Raw genomic sequence first — 22,207 nt, 5'->3', positions numbered from 1 at the left:
CACACACACAGCTCCGCACAGCGCACACACACACACACAGCTCAGCACAGCGCACACACACAGCTCCGCACAGCGCACACACACAGCTCCGCACAGCGCACACACACAGCTCCGCACAGCGCACACACACAGCTCCGCACAGCCCACACACGGACACAGCTCCGCACAGCGCACACACACAGCTCCGCGCACACACACACACAGCTCCGCACAGCGCACACACACACACACAGCTCCGCACAGCGCACACACACACACACACAGCTCCGCACAGCGCACACACACACACACACACACAGCTCAGCACAGCGCACACACACAGCTCAGCACAGCGCACACACACAGCTCCACACAGCTCACACACACAGCTCCGCACAGCGCACAGCTCACACACACAGCTCAGCACAGCGCACAGCTCACACACACAGCTCCGCACAGCTCACACACACAGCTCAGCACAGCGCACAGCTCTGCACAGCGCACACACACACCTCTGCACAGCGCACACACACAGCGCACACACACAGCTCACACACACAGCTCAGCACAGCGCACACACACAGCTCCGCACAGCTCACACACACAGCTCCGCACAGCTCACACACACAGCTCCGCACAGCTCACACACACCTCCGCACAGCGCACACACACAGCTCAGCACAGCGCACACACACAGCTCAGCACAGCGCACACACACAGCTCAGCACAGCGCACACACACAGCTCCGCACACACACAGCTCCGCACACACACAGCTCCGCACACACACAGCTCCGCACACACACAGCTCAGCACAGCGCACACACACAGCTCAGCACAGCGCACACACACAGCTCAGCACAGCGCACACACACAGCTCAGCACAGCGCACACACACAGCTCCGCACAGCGCACACACACAGCTCAGCACAGCGCACACACACAGCTCAGCACAGCGCACACACACAGCTCCGCACACACACAGCTCCGCACACACACAGCTCCGCACACACACAGCTCCGCACACACACAGCTCAGCACACACACAGCTCAGCACAGCGCACACACACAGCTCAGCACAGCGCACACACACAGCTCAGCACAGCGCACACACACAGCTCAGCACAGCGTACACACACAGCTCCGCACAGCGCACACACACAGCTCAGCACAGCGCACACACACAGCTCAGCACAGCGCACACACACAGCTCCACACAGCTCCGCACAGCGCACACACACAGCTCCGCACAGCCCACAGCTCACACACACAGCTCAGCACAGCTCTCACACACACAGCTCAGCACAGCGCACACACACAGCTCCGCACAGCGCACAGCTCACACACACAGCTCCGCACAGCGCACACACACAGCTCCGCACAGCGCACACACACACACAGCTCCGCACAGCGCACACACACAGCTCCGCACAGCTCACACACACAGCTCCGCACAGCGCACACACACAGCTCCGCACAGCTCACACACACAGCTCCGCACAGCGCACACACACAGCTCCGCACAGCGCACAGCTCACACACACAGCTCCGCACAGCGCACAGCTCACACACACAGCTCCGCACAGCGCACACACACAGCTCCGCACAGCTCACACACACAGCTCCGCACAGCGCACAGCTCACACACACAGTTCAGCACAGCGCACACACACAGCTCCGCACAGCGCACAGCTCACACACACAGCTCAGCACAGCTCACACACACAGCTCAGCACAGCGCACACACACAGCTCCGCACAGCGCACAGCTCACACACACAGCTCCGCACAGCTCACACACACAGTTCAGCACAGCGCACACACACAGCTCCGCACAGCACACAGCTCACACACACAGCTCCGCACAGCGCACACACACAGCTCCGCACAGCGCACAGCTCACACACACAGCTCCGCACAGCGCACACACACAGCTCCGCACAGCTCCGCACAGCGCACACACACAGCTCCGCACAGCGCACAGCTCACACACACAGCTCCGCACAGCCCACACACACAGCTCCGCACAGCGCACAGCTCACACACACAGCTCCGCACAGCGCACACACAGAGCTCCGCACAGCTCACACACACAGTTCAGCACAGCGCACACACACAGCTCCGCACAGCGCACAGCTCACACACACAGCTCCGCACAGCGCACACACACAGCTCAGCACAGCGCACACACACAGCTCCGCACAGCTCACACACACAGCTCCGCACAGCTCACACACACAGCTCAGCACAGCGTACACACACAGCTCAGCACAGCGTACACACACAGCTCAGCACAGCGTACACACACAGCTCCGCACAGCGCACACAAACAGCTCACACACAGCTCAGCACAACGCACACACACAGCTCCGCACAGCTCACACACACAGCTCCGCACAGCGCACAGCTCACACACACAGCTCTGCACAGCGCACAGCTCACCCCACACAGCTCTGCACAGCGCACAGCTCACCCCACACAGCTCTGCACAGCTCACCCCACACAGCTCTGCACAGCTCACCCCACACAGCTCTGCACAGCGCACAGCTCACCCCACACAGCTCTGCACAGCGCACAGCTCACCCCACACAGCTCTGCACAGCGCACAGCTCACCCCACACAGCTCTGCACACCACACAGCTCACCCCACACAGCTCTGCACAGCGCACAGCTCACCCCACACAGCTCTGCACAGCGCACACACACAGCTCTGCACAGCGCACACACAGCTCCGCACAGCGCACACACACAGCTCCGCACAGCGCACACACACAGCTCTGCACAGCGCACACACACAGCTCCGCACAGCGCACAGCTCACACACACAGCTCAGCACAGCTCACACACACACAGCTCTGCACAGCGCACAGCTCACACACACAGCTCCGCACAGCTCACACACACAGCTCCGCACAGCGCACACACAGCTCCACACAGCGCGCACACACAGCTCTGCACAGCGCACACACACAGCTCCGCACAGCGCACAGCTCACACACACAGCTCTGCACAGCTCACAGCGCACAGCTCACACACACAGCTCCGCACAGCTCACACACACAGCTCCGCACAGCGCGCACACACAGCTCCGCACAGCGCACACACACACAGCTCCGCACAGCGCACACACAGCTCCGCACAGCGCACACACACACAGCTCACACACACAGCTCTTAACAGCTCACACACACACAGCTCCGCACGGCGCACACACACACACACAGCTCTGCACAGCGCACAGCTCACACACACACAGCTCCGCACAGCGCACACACACACACAGCTCTGCACAGCGCACAGCTCACACACACACAGCTCCGCACAGCGCACAGCTCACACACACACAGCTCTGCACAGCGCACAGCTCACACACACAGCTCCGCACAGCGCACACACACAGCTCAGCACAGCGCACAGCTCACACACACAGTTCAGCACAGCGCACACACACAGCTCCGCACAGCTCCGCACAGCGCGCACACACAGCTCCGCACAGCTCCGCACAGCGCACACACACAGCTCCGCACAGCCCACAGCTCACACACAGCTCAGCACAGCGCACAGCTCACACACACAGCTCCGCACAGCGCACACACACAGCTCCGCACAGCGCACAGCTCACACACACAGTTCAGCACAGCGCACACACACAGCTCCGCACAGCACACAGCTCACACACACAGCTCCGCACAGCGCACACACACAGCTCCGCACAGCGCACAGCTCACACACACAGCTCCGCACAGCGCACACACACAGCTCCGCACAGCTCACACACACAGCTCCGCACAGCGCACACACACAGCTCCGCACAGCGCACAGCTCACACACACAGCTCCGCACAGCCCACACACACAGCTCCGCACAGCGCACAGCTCACACACACAGCTCCGCACAGCACACACACAGCTCCGCACAGCTCACACACACAGCTCCGCACAGCGCACAGCTCACACACACAGTTCAGCACAGCGCACACACACAGCTCCGCACAGCGTACAGCTCACACACACAGCTCCGCACAGCGCACACACACAGCTCCGCACAGCGCACACACACAGCTCAGCACAGCGCACACACACAGCTCAGCACAGCGCACACACACAGCTCAGCACAGCGCACACACACACAGCTCAGCACAGCGCACACACACAGCTCCGCACAGCGCACACACACAGCTCAGCACAGCGCACACACACAGCTCCGCACAGCGCACACACACAGCTCCGCACAGCGCACACACACAGCTCCGCACAGCGCACACACACAGCTCAGCACAGCGCACACACACAGCTCCACACAGCTCCGCACAGCGCACACACACAGCTCCGCACAGCCCACAGCTCACACACACAGCTCAGCACAGCTCACACACACAGCTCAGCACAGCGCACACACACAGCTCCGCACAGCGCACACACACAGCTCAGCACAGCGCACACACACAGCTCAGCACAGCGCACACACACAGCTCAGCACAGCGCACACACACAGCTCAGCACAGCGCACACACACACAGCTCAGCACAGCGCACACACACAGCTCCGCACAGCGCACACACACAGCTCAGCACAGCGCACACACACAGCTCCGCACAGCGCACACACACAGCTCCGCACAGCGCACACACACAGCTCCGCACAGCGCACACACACAGCTCCGCACAGCGCACACACACAGCTCAGCACAGCGCACACACACAGCTCCACACAGCTCCGCACAGCGCACACACACAGCTCCGCACAGCCCACAGCTCACACACACAGCTCAGCACAGCTCACACACACAGCTCAGCACAGCGCACACACACAGCTCCGCACAGCGCACAGCTCACACACACAGCTCCGCACAGCGCACACACACAGCTCCGCACAGCTCACACACACAGTTCAGCACAGCGCACACACACAGCTCCGCACAGCACACAGCTCACACACACAGCTCCGCACAGCGCACACACACAGCTCCGCACAGCGCACAGCTCACACACACAGCTCCGCACAGCGCACACACACAGCTCCGCACAGCTCACACACACAGCTCCGCACAGCGCACACACACAGCTCCGCACAGCGCACAGCTCACACACACAGCTCCGCACAGCCCACACACACAGCTCCGCACAGCGCACAGCTCACACACACAGCTCCGCACAGCGCACACACACAGCTCCGCACAGCTCACACACACAGCTCCGCACAGCGCACAGCTCACACACACAGTTCAGCACAGCGCACACACACAGCTCCGCACAGCTCACACACACAGCTCCGCACAGCGCACACACACAGCTCAGCACAGCGCACACACACAGCTCCGCACAGCTCACACACACAGCTCCGCACAGCTCACACACACAGCTCCGCACAGCGCACACAAACAGCTCACACACAGCTCAGCACAGCGCACACACACAGCTCCGCACAGCTCTCACACACAGCTCTGCACAGCGCACAGCTCACCCCACACAGCTCTGCACAGCGCACAGCTCACCCCACACAGCTCTGCACAGCGCACAGCTCACCCCACACAGCTCTGCACAGCGCACAGCTCACCCCACACAGCTCTGCACACCACACAGCTCACACACACACAGCTCTGCACAGCTCACCCCACACAGCTCTGCACAGCGCACACACACAGCTCCGCACAGCGCACACACAGCTCCGCACAGCGCGCACACACAGCTCCGCACAGCGCGCACACACAGCTCCGCACAGCGCACACACACAGCTCAGCACAGCGCACACACACAGCTCCGCACAGCTCACACACACAGCTCCGCACAGCTCACACACACAGCTCCGCACAGCGCACACAAACAGCTCACACACAGCTCAACACAGCGCACACACACAGCTCCGCACAGCTCACCCCACACAGCTCTGCACAGCGCACAGCTCACCCCACACAGCTCTGCACAGCGCACAGCTCACCCCACACAGCTCTGCACAGCGCACAGCTCACCCCACACAGCTCTGCACAGCGCACAGCTCACCCCACACAGCTCTGCACACCACACAGCTCACACACACACAGCTCTGCACAGCTCACCCCACACAGCTCTGCACAGCGCACACACACAGCTCCGCACAGCGCGCACACACAGCTCCGCACAGCGCGCACACACAGCTCCGCACAGCGCACACACAGCTCCGCACAGCGCGCACACACACAGCTCCGCACAGCGCGCACACACACAGCTCCGCACAGCGCACACACACACACAGCTCCGCACAGCGCACAGCTCACACACACACAGCTCCGCACAGCGCACACACACACACAGCTCCGCACAGCGCACAGCTCACACACACACAGCTCCGCACAGCGCACAGCTCACACACACACAGCTCCGCACAGCGCACAGCTCACACACACAGCTCCGCACAGCGCACACACACACAGCTCTGCACAGCGCGCACACACACAGCTCTGCACAGCGCGCACACACACAGCTCTGCACAGCGCGCACACACACAGCTCTGCACAGCGCGCACACACACAGCTCCGCACAGCGCGCACACACAGCTCCGCACAGCGCGCACACACAGCTCCGCACAGCGTGCACACACAGCTCCGCGCACACAGCTCTGCACAGCGCACGCACACAGCTCTGCACAGCGCACGCACACAGCTCTGCACAGCGCACGCACACAGCTCTGCACAGCGCACGCACACAGCTCTGCACAGCGCACGCACACAGCTCTGCACAGCGCACGCACACAGCTCTGCACAGCGCACGCACACAGCTCTGCACAGCGCACGCACACAGCTCTGCACAGCGCACGCACACAGCTCTGCACAGCGCACGCACACAGCTCCGCACAGCGCACGCACACAGCTCCGCACAGCGCACGCACACAGCTCCGCACAGCGCACGCACACAGCTCCGCACAGCGCACGCACACAGCTCCGCACAGCGCACGCACACAGCTCCGCACAGCGCACGCACACAGCTCCGCACAGCGCACGCACACAGCTCCGCACAGCGCACGCACACAGCTCCGCACAGCGCACGCACACAGCTCCGCACAGCGCACGCACACAGCTCCGCACAGCGCACGCACACAGCTCCGCACAGCGCACGCACACAGCTCCGCACAGCGCACGCACACAGCTCAGCACAGCGCACGCACACAGCTCCGCACAGCGCACGCACACAGCTCCGCACAGCGCACGCACACAGCTCCGCACAGCGCACGCACACAGCTCCGCACAGCGCACGCACACAGCTCCGCACAGCGCACGCACACAGCTCAGCACAGCGCACGCACACAGCTCAGCACAGCGCACGCACACAGCTCAGCACAGCTCACGCACACAGCTCTGCACAGCGCACGCACACAGCTCTGCACAGCGCACGCACACAGCTCTGCATAGCGCACACACACAGCTCTGCATAGCGCACACACACAGCTCCGCACAGCGTACACACACAGCTCCGCACAGCGTACACACACAGCTCCGCACAGCGTACACACACAGCTCCGTACAGCGCACACACACAGCTCCGTACAGCGCACACACACAGCTCCGCACAGCGCACACACACAGCTCCGCACAGCTCACACACACAGCTCACACACACAGCTCCGCACAGCTCACACACACAGCTCACACACACAGCTCCGCACAGCTCACACACACAGCTCCGCACAGCGCACACACACAGCTCCGCACAGCTCACACACACAGCTCTGCACAGCTCACACACACAGCTCACACACACAGCTCCGCACAGCGCACACACACAGCTCCGCACAGCTCACACACAGCTCCGCACAGCTCACACACACAGCTCTGCACAGCTCACACACACAGCTCCGCACAGCGCACACACACAGCTCCGCACAGCGCACACACACAGCTCCGCACAGTGCACACACACAGCTCCGCACAGCGCACACACACAGCTCTGCACAGCTCACACACACAGCTCCGCACAGCGCACACACACAGCTCAGCACAGCGCACACACACAGCTCCGCACAGCGCACACACACAGCTCCGCACAGCGCACAGCTCACACACACACAGCTCCGCACAGCGCACAGCTCACACACACACAGCTCCGCACAGCGCACACAGACACCTCTGCACAGCGCACACACAGCGCACACACACAGCTCTGCACAGCGCACACAAACAGCTCCGCACAGCACACACACAGCTCCGCACAGCGCACACACACAGCTCCGCACAGCGCACACACACAGCTCTGCACAGCGCACACACACAGCTCTGCACAGCACACACACACAGCTCCGCACAGCGCACAGCTCACACACACAGCTCCGCACAGCGCACAGCTCACCCCACACAGCTCTGCACAGCGCACACACACACACAGCTCCGCACAGCGCACAGCTCACACACACAGCTCCGCACAGCTCACACACACAGCTCAGCACAGCGCACACACACAGCTCAGCACAGCGCACACACACAGCTCAGCACAGCGCACACACACAGCTCAGCACAGCGCACACACACAGCTCAGCACAGCGCACACACACAGCTCAGCACAGCGCACACACACAGCTCCGCACAGCGCACACACACAGCTCCGCACAGCGCACACACACAGCTCTGCACAGTGCACAGCTCACACACACAGCTCCGCACAGCGCACAGCTCACCCCACACAGCTCCGCACAGCGCACAGCTCACACACACAGCTCCGCACAGCGCACAGCTCACCCCACACAGCTCCGCACAGCGCACAGCTCAGCACAACGCACACACACAGCTCTGCACAGCTCACCCCACACAGCTCTGCACAGCGCACAGCTCACCCCACACAGCTCTGCACACCACACAGCTCACACACAGCTCTGCACAGCGCACAGCTCACACACAGCTCTGCACAGCGCACACACACAGCTCTGCACAGCTCACGCACACAGCTCCGCACAGCTCACACACACAGCTCCGCACAGCTCACACACACAGCTCCGCACAGCGCACAGCTCACACACACACCTCCGCACAGCTCACACACACAGCTCTGCACAGCGCACAGCTCACACACACAGCTCTGCACAGCGCACACACACACAGCTCTGCACAGCGCACAGCTCACACACACAGCTCCGCACAGCGCACAGCGCACACACATACAGCTCCGCACAGCGCACACACACAGCTCTGCACAGCGCACAGCTCACACACATACAGCTCTGCACAGCTCACACACATACAGCTCTGCACAGCTCACACACATACAGCTCCGCACAGCTCACACACATACAGCTCCGCACAGCTCACACACATACAGCTCTGCACAGCACACACACATACAGCTCCGCACAGCGCACACACACACAGCTCCGCACAGCGCACACACATACAGCTCTGCACAGCACACACACACACAGCTCTGCACAGCACACACACATACAGCTCTGCACAGCACACACACACACAGCTCTGCACAGCGCACAGCTCACACAGCTCTGCACAGCACACACACATACAGCTCTGCACAGCACACACACACACAGCTCTGCACAGCGCACACACATACAGCTCTGCACAGCACACACACACACAGCTCTGCACAGCACACACACATACAGCTCTGCACAGCACACACACACACAGCTCCGCACAGCGCACACACACAGCTCCGCACAGCGCACACACACACAGCTCTGCACAGCGCACAGCTCACACACATACAGCTCTGCACAGCTCACACACATACAGCTCCGCACAGCTCACACACATACAGCTCTGCACAGCACACACACATACAGCTCTGCACAGCACACACACATACAGCTCTGCACAGCACACACACACACAGCTCTGCACAGCGCACACACACACAGCTCCGCACAGCGCACACATACAGCTCCGCACAGCGCACACACACAGCTCCGCACAGCTCACACACACAGCTCTGCACAGCTCACCCCACACAGCTCTGCACAGCGAACAGCTCACCCCACACAGCTCTGCACAGCTCACCCCACACAGCTCTGCACAGCGCACAGCTCACCCCACACAGCTCTGCACAGCGCACAGCTCACACACACAGCTCTGCACAGCGCACAGCTCACACACACACACACCTCTGCACAGCGCACAGCTCACACACAGCTCTGCACAGCGCACACACACAGCTCTGCACAGCTCACGCACACAGCTTCGCACAGCTCACACACACAGCTCCGCACAGCTCACACACACAGCTCCGCACAGCGCACAGCTCACACACACACCTCCGCACAGCTCACACACACAGCTCTGCACAGCGCACACACACACAGCTCTGCACAGCGCACAGCTCACACACACAGCTCCGCACAGCGCACAGCGCACACACATACAGCTCCGCACAGCGCACACACACAGCTCTGCACAGCGCACAGCTCACACACATACAGCTCTGCACAGCTCACACACATACAGCTCTGCACAGCTCACACACATACAGCTCCGCACAGCTCACACACATACAGCTCTGCACAGCACACACACACACACAGCTCTGCACAGCACACACACATACAGCTCTGCACAGCACACACACACACAGCTCTGCACAGCGCACAGCTCACACAGCTCTGCACAGCACACACACATACAGCTCTGCACAGCACACACACACACAGCTCTGCACAGCGCACACACATACAGCTCTGCACAGCACACACACACACAGCTCTGCACAGCACACACACATACAGCTCTGCACAGCACACACACACACAGCTCCGCACAGCGCACACACACAGCTCCGCACAGCGCACACACACACAGCTCTGCACAGCGCACAGCTCACACACATACAGCTCTGCACAGCTCACACACATACAGCTCCGCACAGCTCACACACATACAGCTCTGCACAGCACACACACATACAGCTCTGCACAGCACACACACATACAGCTCTGCACAGCACACACACACACAGCTCTGCACAGCGCACACACACACAGCTCCGCACAGCGCACACATACAGCTCCGCACAGCTCACACACACAGCTCTGCACAGCGCACAGCTCACACACATACAGCTCTGCACAGCTCACACACATACAGCTCTGCACAGCTCACACACATACAGCTCCGCACAGCTCACACACATACAGCTCTGCACAGCTCACACACATACAGCTCCGCACAGCTCACACACATACAGCTCTGCACAGCTCACACACATACAGCTCTGCACAGCTCACACACATACAGCTCTGCACAGCTCACACACATACAGCTCCGCACAGCTCACACACATACAGCTCTGCACAGCACACACACATACAGCTCCGCACAGCGCACACACACACAGCTCTGCACAGCGCACACACATACAGCTCTGCACAGCACACACACACACAGCTCTGCACAGCACACACACATACAGCTCTGCACAGCACACACACACACACAGCTCTGCACAGCTCACACAGCTCTGCACAGCACACACACATACAGCTCTGCACAGCACACACACACACAGCTCTGCACAGCGCACACACATACAGCTCTGCACAGCACACACACACACAGCTCTGCACAGCGCACACACACACAGCTCTGCACAGCGCACACACACAGCTCCGCACAGCGTACAGCTCACCCCACACAGCTCTGCACAGCGCACACACACACAGCTCTGCACAGCGCAGGGTGGCGGCAGTGATGTAGGGACAGGCTCTGTGCTGGTAGATGAGATCTGCTCGGGGATTCGGCCGCTGCAGTTTGGGCTCAGGTAAGTCCCGGCACTACCATAAACTGGACTGGAAATGATCAGGGAGGGGTCCAGGGGACGGAGGGGGGCTCGCAGTTTTTAGAAATCATGTGATCGATCGACTTTCAGTCTTCTGACTTCTTTGGGGGAAGCGATTTGTTGCTTGGGACCGACTTTCGGAAGATTTTCTGAACATTGAGGGGGGGTTGGGGTCCGGTGCTGGGTGGGGGGTTGGGGTCCGTGCTGGGGGGCTGTCCGCACCATCCAGTGGTTAGATCGCAGTTTCTGGGGCTGCTCCTCTGTCTGCTCGGCGTCCCGCGAGTGTCAGCTCTTCAGACAAGTGGTGTTGGCTGAGAGGTGATCACGTGATCTGGGGGGTGATTGCGGACGGGGGGGGGGGGTGATTGCGGACGGGGGGGGGGGGGGTGATTGCGGCAAGTGGGTGATTGCGGACGGGGGGGGGTGATTGCGGCAAGTGGGGTGATTGCGGACGGGGGGTGATTGCAGCAAGTGGGGTGATTGCGGACGGGGGGGGGGTGATTGCGGCAAGTGGGGTGATTGCGGACGGGGGGGGGGGGTGATTGCAGCAAGTGGGGTGATTGCGGACGGGGGGTGATTGCGGATGGGGGGGTTATTGCGGCAAGTGGGGTGATTGCGGACGGGGGGGGGGGTGATTGCAGCAAGTGGGGTGATTGCGGACGGGGGGGGGGTGATTGCGGACGGGGGGGAGTGATTGCGGCAAGTGGGGTGATTGCGGACGGGGGGGTGATTGCGGCAAGTGGGGTGATTGCGGGGGGGGGTGATTGCGGGGGGGGGGTGATTGCGGCAAGTGGGGTGATTGCGGACGGGGGGGGTGATTGCGGCAAGTGGGGTGATTGCGGACGGGGGGGGTGATTGCGGACGGGGGGGGTGATTGCAGCAAGTGGGGTGATTGCGGCAAGTGGGGTGATTGCGGACGGGGGGGTGATTGCGGCAAGTGGGGTGATTGCGGGGGGGGGTGATTGCGGCAAGTGGGGTGATTGCGGACGGGGGGGGTGATTGCGGCAAGTGGGGTGATTGCGGACGCCGTGGGGGTGATTGCGGCCGGGGGAGGGTGATTGCGGACGGGGGGGGGGTGATTGCGGCAAGTGGGCAAGTGGGGTGATTGCGGACACCGGGGGGGTGATTGCGGCCGGGGGGGGGTTGCGGCCGGGGGGGGTGTGATTGCGGCAAGTGGGGTGATTGCGGACGGGGGGGTGATTGCGGCAAGTGGGGTGATTGCGGACGGGGGGGTGGTGATTGCGGACGCCGGGGGGTGATTGCGGCCGGGGGGGTGTGATTGCGGCAAGTGCGGTGATTGCGGACGGGGGGGGGGGGTGATTGCGGCAAGTGCGGTGATTGCGGACGGGGGGGGTGATTGCGGCAAGTGGGGTGATTGCGGTGGGGGGTGATTGCGGCAAGTGGGGTGATTGCGGCCGGGGGGGATTGGGGGAGGGGAGTGATTGCGGCCGGGGTGGGGGGAGGTGTGATTGCGGCCGGAGGAGGTAATTGCTGTCGGTGGGGTGATTGGGGAGGGGGGTTTGATGCGGCCGGAAGAGGTAATTGCGGCCTGGGGGGGTGTGATTGCGGCCGGAGGAGGTAATTGCTGTCGGTGGGGTGATTGCGGCCGGGGGGTGATTGCGGCCGGAGGAGGTAATTGCTGTCGGTGGGGTGATTGCGGCCGGAGGAGGTAATTGCTGTCGTGGGGTGATTGCGGCCGGAGGAGGTAATTGCTGTCGGTGGGGTGATTGCGGCCGGGGGGGTGATTGCGGCCGGAAGAGGTAATTGCGGCCTGGGGGGGGGGGTGATTGCGGCCGGGGGTGTGATTGCGGCCGGAGGAGGTAATTGCTGTCGGTGGGGTGATTGGGGGAGGGGGGGTGATTGCGGCCGGGGGGTGATTGCGGCCGGAGGAGGTAATTGCTGTCGGTGGGGTGATTGCGGCCGGAGGAGGTAATTGCTGTCGGTGGGGTGATTGCGGCCGGGGGGTGATTGCGGCCGGAGGAGGTAATTGCTGTCGGTGGGGTGATTGGGGGAGGGGTGGTGATTGCGGCCGGGGGGGTGATTGCGGCCGGAGGAGGTAATTGCTGTCGGTGGGGTGATTGCGGCCGGAAGGAGGTAATTGCGGCCTGGGTGGGGAGGTGATTGCGGCCGGGGGGGGTAATTGCTGTCGGTGGGGTGATTGGGGGAGGGGGGTTGATTGCGGCCGGGGGGGGGGGGTGATTGCGGCCAGAGGAGGTAATTGCTGCCGGTGGGGTGATTGCGGCCGGAGGAGGTAATTGCTGTCGGTGGGGTGATTGGGGGAGGGGGTGGTGATTGCGGCCGGAGGAGGTAATTGCGGCCTGGGGGGGGGGGTGATTGCGGCTGGGGGTGTGTGATTGCGGCCGGGGGGGTGTGATTGCGGCCGGAGGAGGTAATTGCTTTCGGTGGGGTGATTGGGGGAGGGGGGGTGATTGCGGCCGGAGGAGGTAATTGCGGCCGGGGGGGTGTGTGATTGCGGCCGGAGGGGGGGGTGTGATTGCGGCCGGGGGGGGGGTGATTGCGGCCGGAGGAGGTAATTGCTGTCGGTGGGGTGATTGGGGGAGGGAGGTTGATTGCGGCCGGGGGGGGGGGTGATTGCGGCCGGAGGAGGTAATTGCGGCCGGTGGGGTGATTGGGGAGGGGGTGGTGATTGCGGCCGGAGGAGGTAATTGCTTTAATTGGGGGAGGGGGGGGTGATTGCGGCCGGAGGAGGTAATTGCGGCCTGGGGGGGGGGGTGATTGCGGCCGGGGGGGTGTGATTGCGGCCGGAGGAGGTAATTGCTGTCGGTGGGGTGATTGGGGAGGGGGGTGATTGCGGCCGGAGGAGGTAATTGCGGCCGGTGGGGTGATTGGGGGAGGGGGGGTGATTGCGGCCGGAGGAGGTAATTGCGGCCTGGGGGGGGTGATTGCGGCCGGGGGTGTGTGATTGCGGCCGGGGGGGAGGTGTGATTGTGGCCGGAGGAGGTAATTGCTGTCGGTGGGGTGATTGGGGAGGGAGGTTGATTGCGGCCGGGGGGGGGTGATTGCGGCCGGAGGAGGTAATTGCGGCCGGTGGGGTGATTGGGGGAGGGGGTGGTGATTGCGGTCGGGGGGGATGATTGCGGCCGGAGGAGGTAATTGCGGCCGGTGGGGTGATTGGGGGAGGGGGGGTGATTGCGGTCGGGGGGGGGGGGGTGATTGCGGCCGGAGGAGGTAATTGCGGCCGGTGGGGTGATTGGGGAGGGGGTGGTGATTGCGGCCGGAGGAGGTAATTGCTTTCGGTGGGGTGATTGGGGGAGGGGGGGTGATTGCGGCCGGGAGGAGGTATTTGCTGTCGGTGGGGTGATTGGGGGAGGGAGGTTGATTGCGGCCGGGGGGGGGGGGGGTGATTGCGGCCGGAGGAGGTAATTGCTGTCGGTGGGGTGATTGGGGGAGGGGGGGTGATTGCGGCCGGGGGGGGGTGATTGCGGCCGGAGGAGGTAATTGCGGCCGGTGGGGTGAATTGGGGAGGGGGGGTGATTGCGGCCGGAGGAGGTAATTGCGGCCGGTGGGGTGATTGCGGTCGGGGGGGATGATTGCGGCCGGAGGAGGTGATTGGGGGAGGGGGGGTGATTGCGGCCGGAGGAGGTAATTGGGGGAGGGGGGGTGATTGCGGCCGGGGGGGTGTGATTGCGGCCGGGGGGGGGGTGATTGCGGCCGGAGGAGGTCATTGCGGCCGGTGGGGTGATTGGGGGAGGGGGTGGTGATTGCGGCCGGGGGGGGGGTGATTGGGGAGGGGTGGTGATTGGGGGAGGGTGGGTGATTGCGGTCGGGGGGGGGGGGTGATTGTGGCCGGAGGAGGTAATTGCGGCCGGGGGGGTGATTGCGGCCGGGGGGGGTGTGATTGCGGCCGGGGGGGGGTGTGATTGCGGCCGGGGGGGGGGTGATTGCGGCCGGGGGGGGTGTGTGATTGCGGCCGGGGGGGGGGGGTGATTGCGGCCGGAGGAGGTAATTGCGGCCGGGGGGGGTGATTGGGGGAGGGGGGGTGATTGCGGCCGGGGGGGGGTGATTGCGGCCGGAGGAGGTAATTGCGGCCGGGGGGGTGATTGCGGCCGGGGGGTGTGTGATTGCGGCCGGGGGGTGTGTGATTGCGGCCGGAGGAGGTAATTGCGGCTGGGGGGGTGATTGGGGGAGGGGGGTGATTGCGGCCGGGAGGAGGTCATTGCGGCCGGTGGGGTGATTGGGGGAGGGGGTGGTGATTGCGGCCGGTGGGGTGATTGGGGAGGGGGTGGTGATTGCGGCCGGTGGGGTGATTGGGGGAGGGGGGGTGATTGCGGTCGGGGGGGGGGGGGGGGGGTGATTGTGGCCGGAGGAGGTAATTGCGGTCGGGGGGATGATTGCGGCCGGAGGAGGTAATTGCGACCGGTGGGGTGATGGGGGAGGGGGTGGTGATTGCGGTCGGGGGGGGGTTATTGCGGCGGAGGAGGTAATTGCGGCCGGGTGGGGTGATTGGGGGAGGGGGTGGTGATTGCGGTCGGGGGGGATGATGCGGCCGGAGGAGGTAATTGCGGCCGGTGGGGTGATTGGGGGAGGGGGTGGTGATTGCGGTCGGGGGGGGTGATTGCGGCCGGAGGAGGTAATTGCGGCCGGTGGGGTGATTGGGGGAGGGGGTGGTGATTGCGGTCGGGGGGGATGATTGCGGCCGGAGGAGGTAATTGCGGCCGGTGGGGTGATTGGGGGAGGGGGTGATTGCGGTCGGGGGGATGATTGCGGCCGGAGGAGGTAATTGCGGCCGGTGGGGTGATTGGGGGAGGGGGGGTGATTGCGGTCGGGGGGGATGATTGCGGCCGGAGGAGGTAATTGCGGCCGGTGGGGTGATTGGGGGAGGGGGGTGATTGCGGTCGGGGGGGGGGTGATTGCGGCCGGAGGAGGTAATTGCGGCCGGTGGGGTGATTGGGGGAGGGGGTGGTGATTGCGGTCGGGGGGGATGATTGCGGCCGGTGGGGTGATGGGGGAGGGGGTGGTGATTGCGGTCGGGGGGGGGTGATTGCGGCCGGTGGGGTGATTGGGGGAGGGGGGGTGATTGTGGTCGGGGGGGGGGGGGTGATTGTGGCCGGAGTAGGTAATTGCGGTCGGGGGGGATGATTGCGGCCGGAGGAGGTAATTGCGGCCGGGGGGTGGTGATTGCGGTCGGGGGGGGGGTGATTGCGGCTGGAGGAGGTAATTGCGGCCGGTGGGGTGATTGGGGGAGGGGGTGGTGATTGCGGTCGGGGGGGATGATTGCGGTCGGAGGAGGTAATTGCGGCCGGTGGGGTGATTGGGGGAGGGGGTGGTGATTGCGGTCGGGGGGGATGATTGCGGCCGGAGGAGGTAATTGCGGCCGGTGGGGTGATTGGGGGAGGGGGGGTGATTGCGGCCGGAGGAGGTAATTGCGGCCGGGGGGGGGGTGTGATTGCGGCCGGAGGAGGTAATTGCTGTCGGTGGGGTGATTGGGGGAGGGAGGTTGATTGCGGCCGGGGGGGGGGGTGATTGCGGCCGGAGGAGGTAATTGCGGCCGGTGGGGTGATTGGGGGAGGGGGTGGTGATTGCGGCCGGAGGAGGTAATTGCTTTCAGTGGGGTGATTGGGGGAGGGAGGTTGATTGCGGCCGGGGGGGGGGTGATTGCGGCCGGGGGGGATGATTGCGGCCGGAGGAGGTAATTGCGGCCGGAGGAGGTAATTGCTGTCAGTGGGGTGATTGGGGGAGGGGGGTTGATTGCGGCCGGTGGGGGTGATTGCGGCCGGAGGAGGTAATTGCGGCCGGAGGAGGTAAATGCTGCGGTGGGTGATTGGGGGAGGGGGGTTGATTGCGGCCGGAGGAGGTAATTGCGGCCGGAGGAGGTAATTGCTGTCGGTGGGGTGATTGGGGGAGGGGGGTTGATTGCGGCCGGGGGAGGTAATTGCGGCCGGAGGGAGGTAATTGCTGTCGGTGGGGTGATTGGGGGAGGGGGTTGATTGCGGCCGTGGGGGTGATTGCGGCCGGAGGAGGTAATTGCTGTCGGTGGGGTGATTGGGGGGAGGGGGGTTGATTGCGGCCGGGGGAGGTAATTGCGGCCGGGGGGGTGATTGGGGGAGGGGGGTGATGCGGCCGGGGGAGGTAATTGCTGTCGGTGGGGTGATTGGGGGAGGGGGTGGATTGCGGCCGGGGTGGGGGAGGTGTGATTGCGGCCGGAGGAGGTAATTGCTGTCGGTGGGGTGATTGGGGGAGGGGGTTGATTGCGGCCCGAGGAGGTAATTGCTGTCGGTGGGGTGATTGCGGCCGAGGAGGTAATTGCTGTCAGTGGGGTGATTGCGGCCGGGGGGGGTGATTGCGGCCGGAAGAGGTAATTGCGGCCTGGGGGGGGGGGGTGATTGCGGCCGGGGGGGTGTGATTGCGGCCGGAGGAGGTAATTGCTGTCGGTGGGGTGATTGGGGGAGGGGGGGGTGATTGCGGCCGGGGGGGTGATTGCGGCCGGAGGAGGTAATTGCTGTCGGTGGGGTGATTGCGGCCGGGAGGAGGTAATTGCTGTCGGTGGGGTGATTGCGGCCGGGGGGGTGATTGCGGCCGGAGGAGGTAATTGCTGTCGGTGGGGTGATTGGGGGAGGGGTGGTGATTGCGGCCGGGGGGGTGATTGCAGCCGGAGGAGGTAATTGCTGTCGGTGGGGTGATTGCGGCCGGAGAAGGTAATTGCTGTCGGTGGGGTGATTGCGGCCGGAAGAGGTAATTGCGGCCTGGGTGGGGAGGTGATTGCGGCCGGGGGGGGTAATTGCTGTCGGTGGGGTGATTGCGGTCGGGGGGTGATTGCGGCCAGAGGAGGTAATTGCTGCCGGTGGGGTGATTGCGGCCGGAGGAGGTAATTGCTGTCGGTGGGGTGATTGGGGGAGGGGGTGGTGATTGCGGCCGGAGGAGGTAATTGCGGCCTGGGGGGGGGGGTGATTGCGGCTGGGGGTGTGTGATTGCGGCCGGGGGGGGTGTGATTGCGGCCGGAGGAGGTAATTGCTTTCGGTGGGGTGATTGGGGGAGGGGGGGGGTGATTGCGGCCGGAGGAGGTAATTGCGGCCGGGGGGGTGTGTGATTGCGGCCGGAGGGGGGGGTGATTGCGGCCGGAGGAGGTAATTGCTGTCGGTGGGGTGATTGGGGGAGGGAGGTTGATTGCGGCCGGGGGGGGGGTGATTGCGGCCGGGGGGGGGGGTGATTGCGGCCGGAGGAGGTAATTGCTGTCGGTGGGGTGATTGGGGAGGGAGGTTGATTGCGGCCGGGGGGGGGGTGATTGCGGCCGGAGGAGGTAATTGCGGCCGTGGGGTGATTGGGGGAGGGGGTGGTGATTGCGGCCGGAGGAGGTAATTGCTTTCATTGGGGGAGGGGGGGTGATTGCGGCCGGAGGAGGTAATTGCGGCCTGGGGGGGGGGTGATTGCGGCCGGGGGGGTGTGATTGCGGCCGGAGGAGGTAATTGCTGTCGGTGGGGTGATTGGGGGAGGGGGGGTGATTGCGGCCGGAGGAGGTAATTGCGGCCTGGGGGGGGGTGATTGCGGCCGGGGGTGTGTGATTGCGGCCGGGGGAGGTGTGATTGCGGCGGAGGAGGTAATTGCTGTCGGTGGGGTGATTGGGGGAGGGAGGTTGATTGCGGCCGGGGGGGGGGGTGATTGCGGCCGGAGGAGGTAATTGCGGCCGGTGGGGTGATTGGGGGAGGGGGTGGTGATTGCGGTCGGGGGGGATGATTGCGGCCGGAGGAGGTAATTGCGGCCGGTGGGGTGATTGGGGGAGGGGGGGTGATTGCGGTCGGGGGGGGGTGATTGCGGCCGGAGGAGGTAATTGCGGCCGGTGGGGTGATTGGGGGAGGGGGTGGTGATTGCGGCCGGAGGAGGTAATTGCTTTCGGTGGGGTGATTGGGGGAGGGGGGGGTGATTGCGGCCGGAGGAGGTATTTGCTGTCGGTGGGGTGATGGGGGAGGGAGGTTGATTGCGGCCGGGGGGGGGAAAGATTGCGGCCGGAGGAGGTAATTGCTGTCGGTGGGGTGATTGGGGGAGGGGGGGTGATTGCGGCCGGGGGGGTGGTGATTGCGGCCGGAGGAGGTAATTGCGGCCGGTGGGGTGATTGGGGGAGGGGGGGTGATTGCGGCCGGAGGAGGTAATTGCGGCCAGTGGGGTGATTGCGGTCGGGGGGGATGATTGCGGCCGGAGGAGGTGAATTGGGGGAGGGGGGGTGATTGCGGCCGGAGGAGGTAATTGGGGGAGGGGGGGTGATTGCGCCGGGGGGGTGTGATTGCGGCCGGGGGGGGGGGTGATTGCGGCCGGAGGAGGTCATTGCGGCCGGTGGGGTGATTGGGGGAGGGGGTGGTGATTGCGGCCGGGGGGGGGGGGGGTGATTGGGGGAGGGGGTGGTGATTGGGGGAGGGTGGGTGATTGCGGTCGGGGGGGGGGGTGATTGTGGCCGGAGGAGGTAATTGCGGCCGGGGGGTGATTGGGGGAGGGGGGGTGATTGCGGCCGGGGGGGGTGTGATTGCGGCCGGGGGGGGGTGTGATTGCGGCGGGGGGGGGTGATTGCGGCCGGGGGGGGGTGTGTGATTGCGGCCGGGGGGGGGGGTGATTGCGGCCGGAGGAGGTAATTGCGGCCGGGGGGGGGGTGATTGGGGGAGGGGGGGTGATTGCGGCCGGGGGGGGGTGATTGCGGCCGGAGGAGGTATTTGCGGCCGGGGGGGGGGTGATTGCGGCCGGGGGTGTCCGGTGGGTGTGTGATTGCGGCCGGAGGAGGTAATTGCGGCTGGGGGGTGATTGGGGGAGGGGGGTGATTGCGGCCGGAGGAGGTCATTGCGGCCGGTGGGGTGATTGGGGGAGGGGGTGGTGATTGCGGCCGGTGGGTGATTGGGGGAGGGGGGGGTGATTGCGGTCGGGGGGGGGGGTGATTGTGGCCGGAGGAGGTAATTGCGGTCGGGGGGATGATTGCGGCCGGAGGAGGTAATTGCGACCGGTGGGGTGATTGGGGGAGGGGGTGGTGATTGCGGTCGGGGGGGGGTGATTGCGGCCGGAGGAGGTAATTGCGGCCGGTGGGGTGATTGGGGGAGGGGGTGGTGATTGCGGTCGGGGGGGGGTGGATTGCGGCCGGAGGAGGTAATTGCGGCCGGTGGGGTGATTGGGGGAGGGGGTGGTGATTGCGGTCGGGGGGGATGATTGCGGCCGGAGGAGGTAATTGCGGCCGGTGGGGTGATTGGGGGAGGGGGTGGTGATTGCGGTCGGGGGGGATGATTGCGGCCGGAGGAGGTAATTGCGGCCGGTGGGGTGATTGGGGGAGGGGGTGGTGATTGCGGTCGGGGGGGGGGTGATTGCGGCCGGAGGAGGTAATTGCGGCCGGTGGGGTGATTGGGGGAGGGGGTGGTGATTGCGGTCGGGGGGGATGATTGCGGCCGGAGGAGGTAATTGCGGCCCGTGGGGTGATTGGGGGAGGGGGGGTGATTGCGGTCGGGGGGGATGATTGCGGCCGGAGGAGGTAATTGCGGCCGGTGGGGTGATTGGGGGAGGGGGGGTGATTGCGGTCGGGGGGGATGATTGCGGCCGGAGGAGGTAATTGCGGCCGGTGGGGTGATTGGGGGAGGGGGGGTGATTGCGGTCGGGGGGGTGATTGCGGCCGGAGGAGGTAATTGCGGCCGGTGGGGTGATTGGGGGAGGGGGTGGTGATTGCGGTCGGGGGGGATGATTGCGGCCGGTGGGGTGATTGGGGGAGGGGGTGGTGATTGCGGTCGGGGGATGATTGCGGCCGGTGGGGTGATTGGGGGAGGGGGGGTGATTGTGGTCGGGGGGGGGGTGATTGTGGCCGGGGTAGGTAATTGCGGTCGGGGGGGATGATTGCGGCCGGAGGAGGTAATTGCGGCCGGTGGGGTGATTGGGGGAGGGGGTGGTGATTGCGGTCGGGGGGGGGTGATTGCGGCCGGAGGAGGTAATTGCGGCCGGTGGGGTGATTGGGGGAGGGGGGTGATTGCGGTCGGGGGAGATGATTGCGGCCGGAGGAGGTAATTGCGGCCGGTGGGGTGATTGGGGGAGGGGGGGGGGTGATTGCGGTCGGGGGGGATGATTGCGGCCGGAGGAGGTAATTGCGGCCGGGGTGGTGATTGCGGTCGGGGGGGGGGGGTGATTGCGGCCGGAGGAGGTAATTGCGGCCGGTGGGGTGATTGGGGGAGGGGGTGGTGATTGCGGTCGGGGGGATGATTGCGGCCGGTGGGGTGATTGGGGGAGGGTGGTGATTGCGGTCGGGGGGGATGATTGCGGCCGGAGGAGGTAATTGCGGCCGGTGGGGTGATTGGGGGAGGGGGGTGATTGCGGCCGGAGGAGGTAATTGCGGCCGGGGGGGGGGTGTGATTGCGGCCGGAGGAGGTAATTGCTGTCGGTGGGGTGATTGGGGGAGGGGGTGGTGATTGCGGCCGGAGGAGGTAATTGCTTTCGGTGGGGTGATTGGGGGAGGGGGGTGATTGCGGCCGGGGGGGGTGATTGCGGCCGGGGGGGTGTGATTGCGGCCGGAG

At 64.7% G+C, this 22,207-nt stretch overlaps 1 protein-coding gene across 6 annotated transcripts in view; it reads left to right on the top strand.

The window, feature by feature from the left end:
* STON2 (stonin 2) overlaps positions 1 to 22,207 on the top strand; it is a 279,054-nt gene that overhangs the window by 198,463 nt on the left and 58,384 nt on the right. Inside the window, exon 1 of one of the 6 annotated variants that reach the window (XM_073638155.1) lies at positions 11,577 to 11,705. The exons of the other annotated variants lie outside the window; for them this stretch is intronic. Within the exon in view, the coding sequence (XP_073494256.1) occupies positions 11,663 to 11,705 (43 nt within the window). The 5' untranslated portion in view covers positions 11,577 to 11,662. Of the gene's footprint in view, positions 1 to 11,576; positions 11,706 to 22,207 lie in introns of those variants that run through there. 6 annotated transcript variants of the gene reach the window in all.

The sequence above is a fragment of the Phyllobates terribilis genome, unplaced genomic scaffold, assembly GCF_046119375.1.
Source record: "Phyllobates terribilis strain yellow unplaced genomic scaffold, ASM4611937v1 Scaffold_7__3_contigs__length_470593459, whole genome shotgun sequence".
Taxonomy (NCBI): Eukaryota; Metazoa; Chordata; class Amphibia; order Anura; family Dendrobatidae; genus Phyllobates; species Phyllobates terribilis.
The sequence above is the reverse complement of the archived record's forward strand: the minus strand, read 5'-3'. Positions and strand labels throughout refer to the sequence as shown.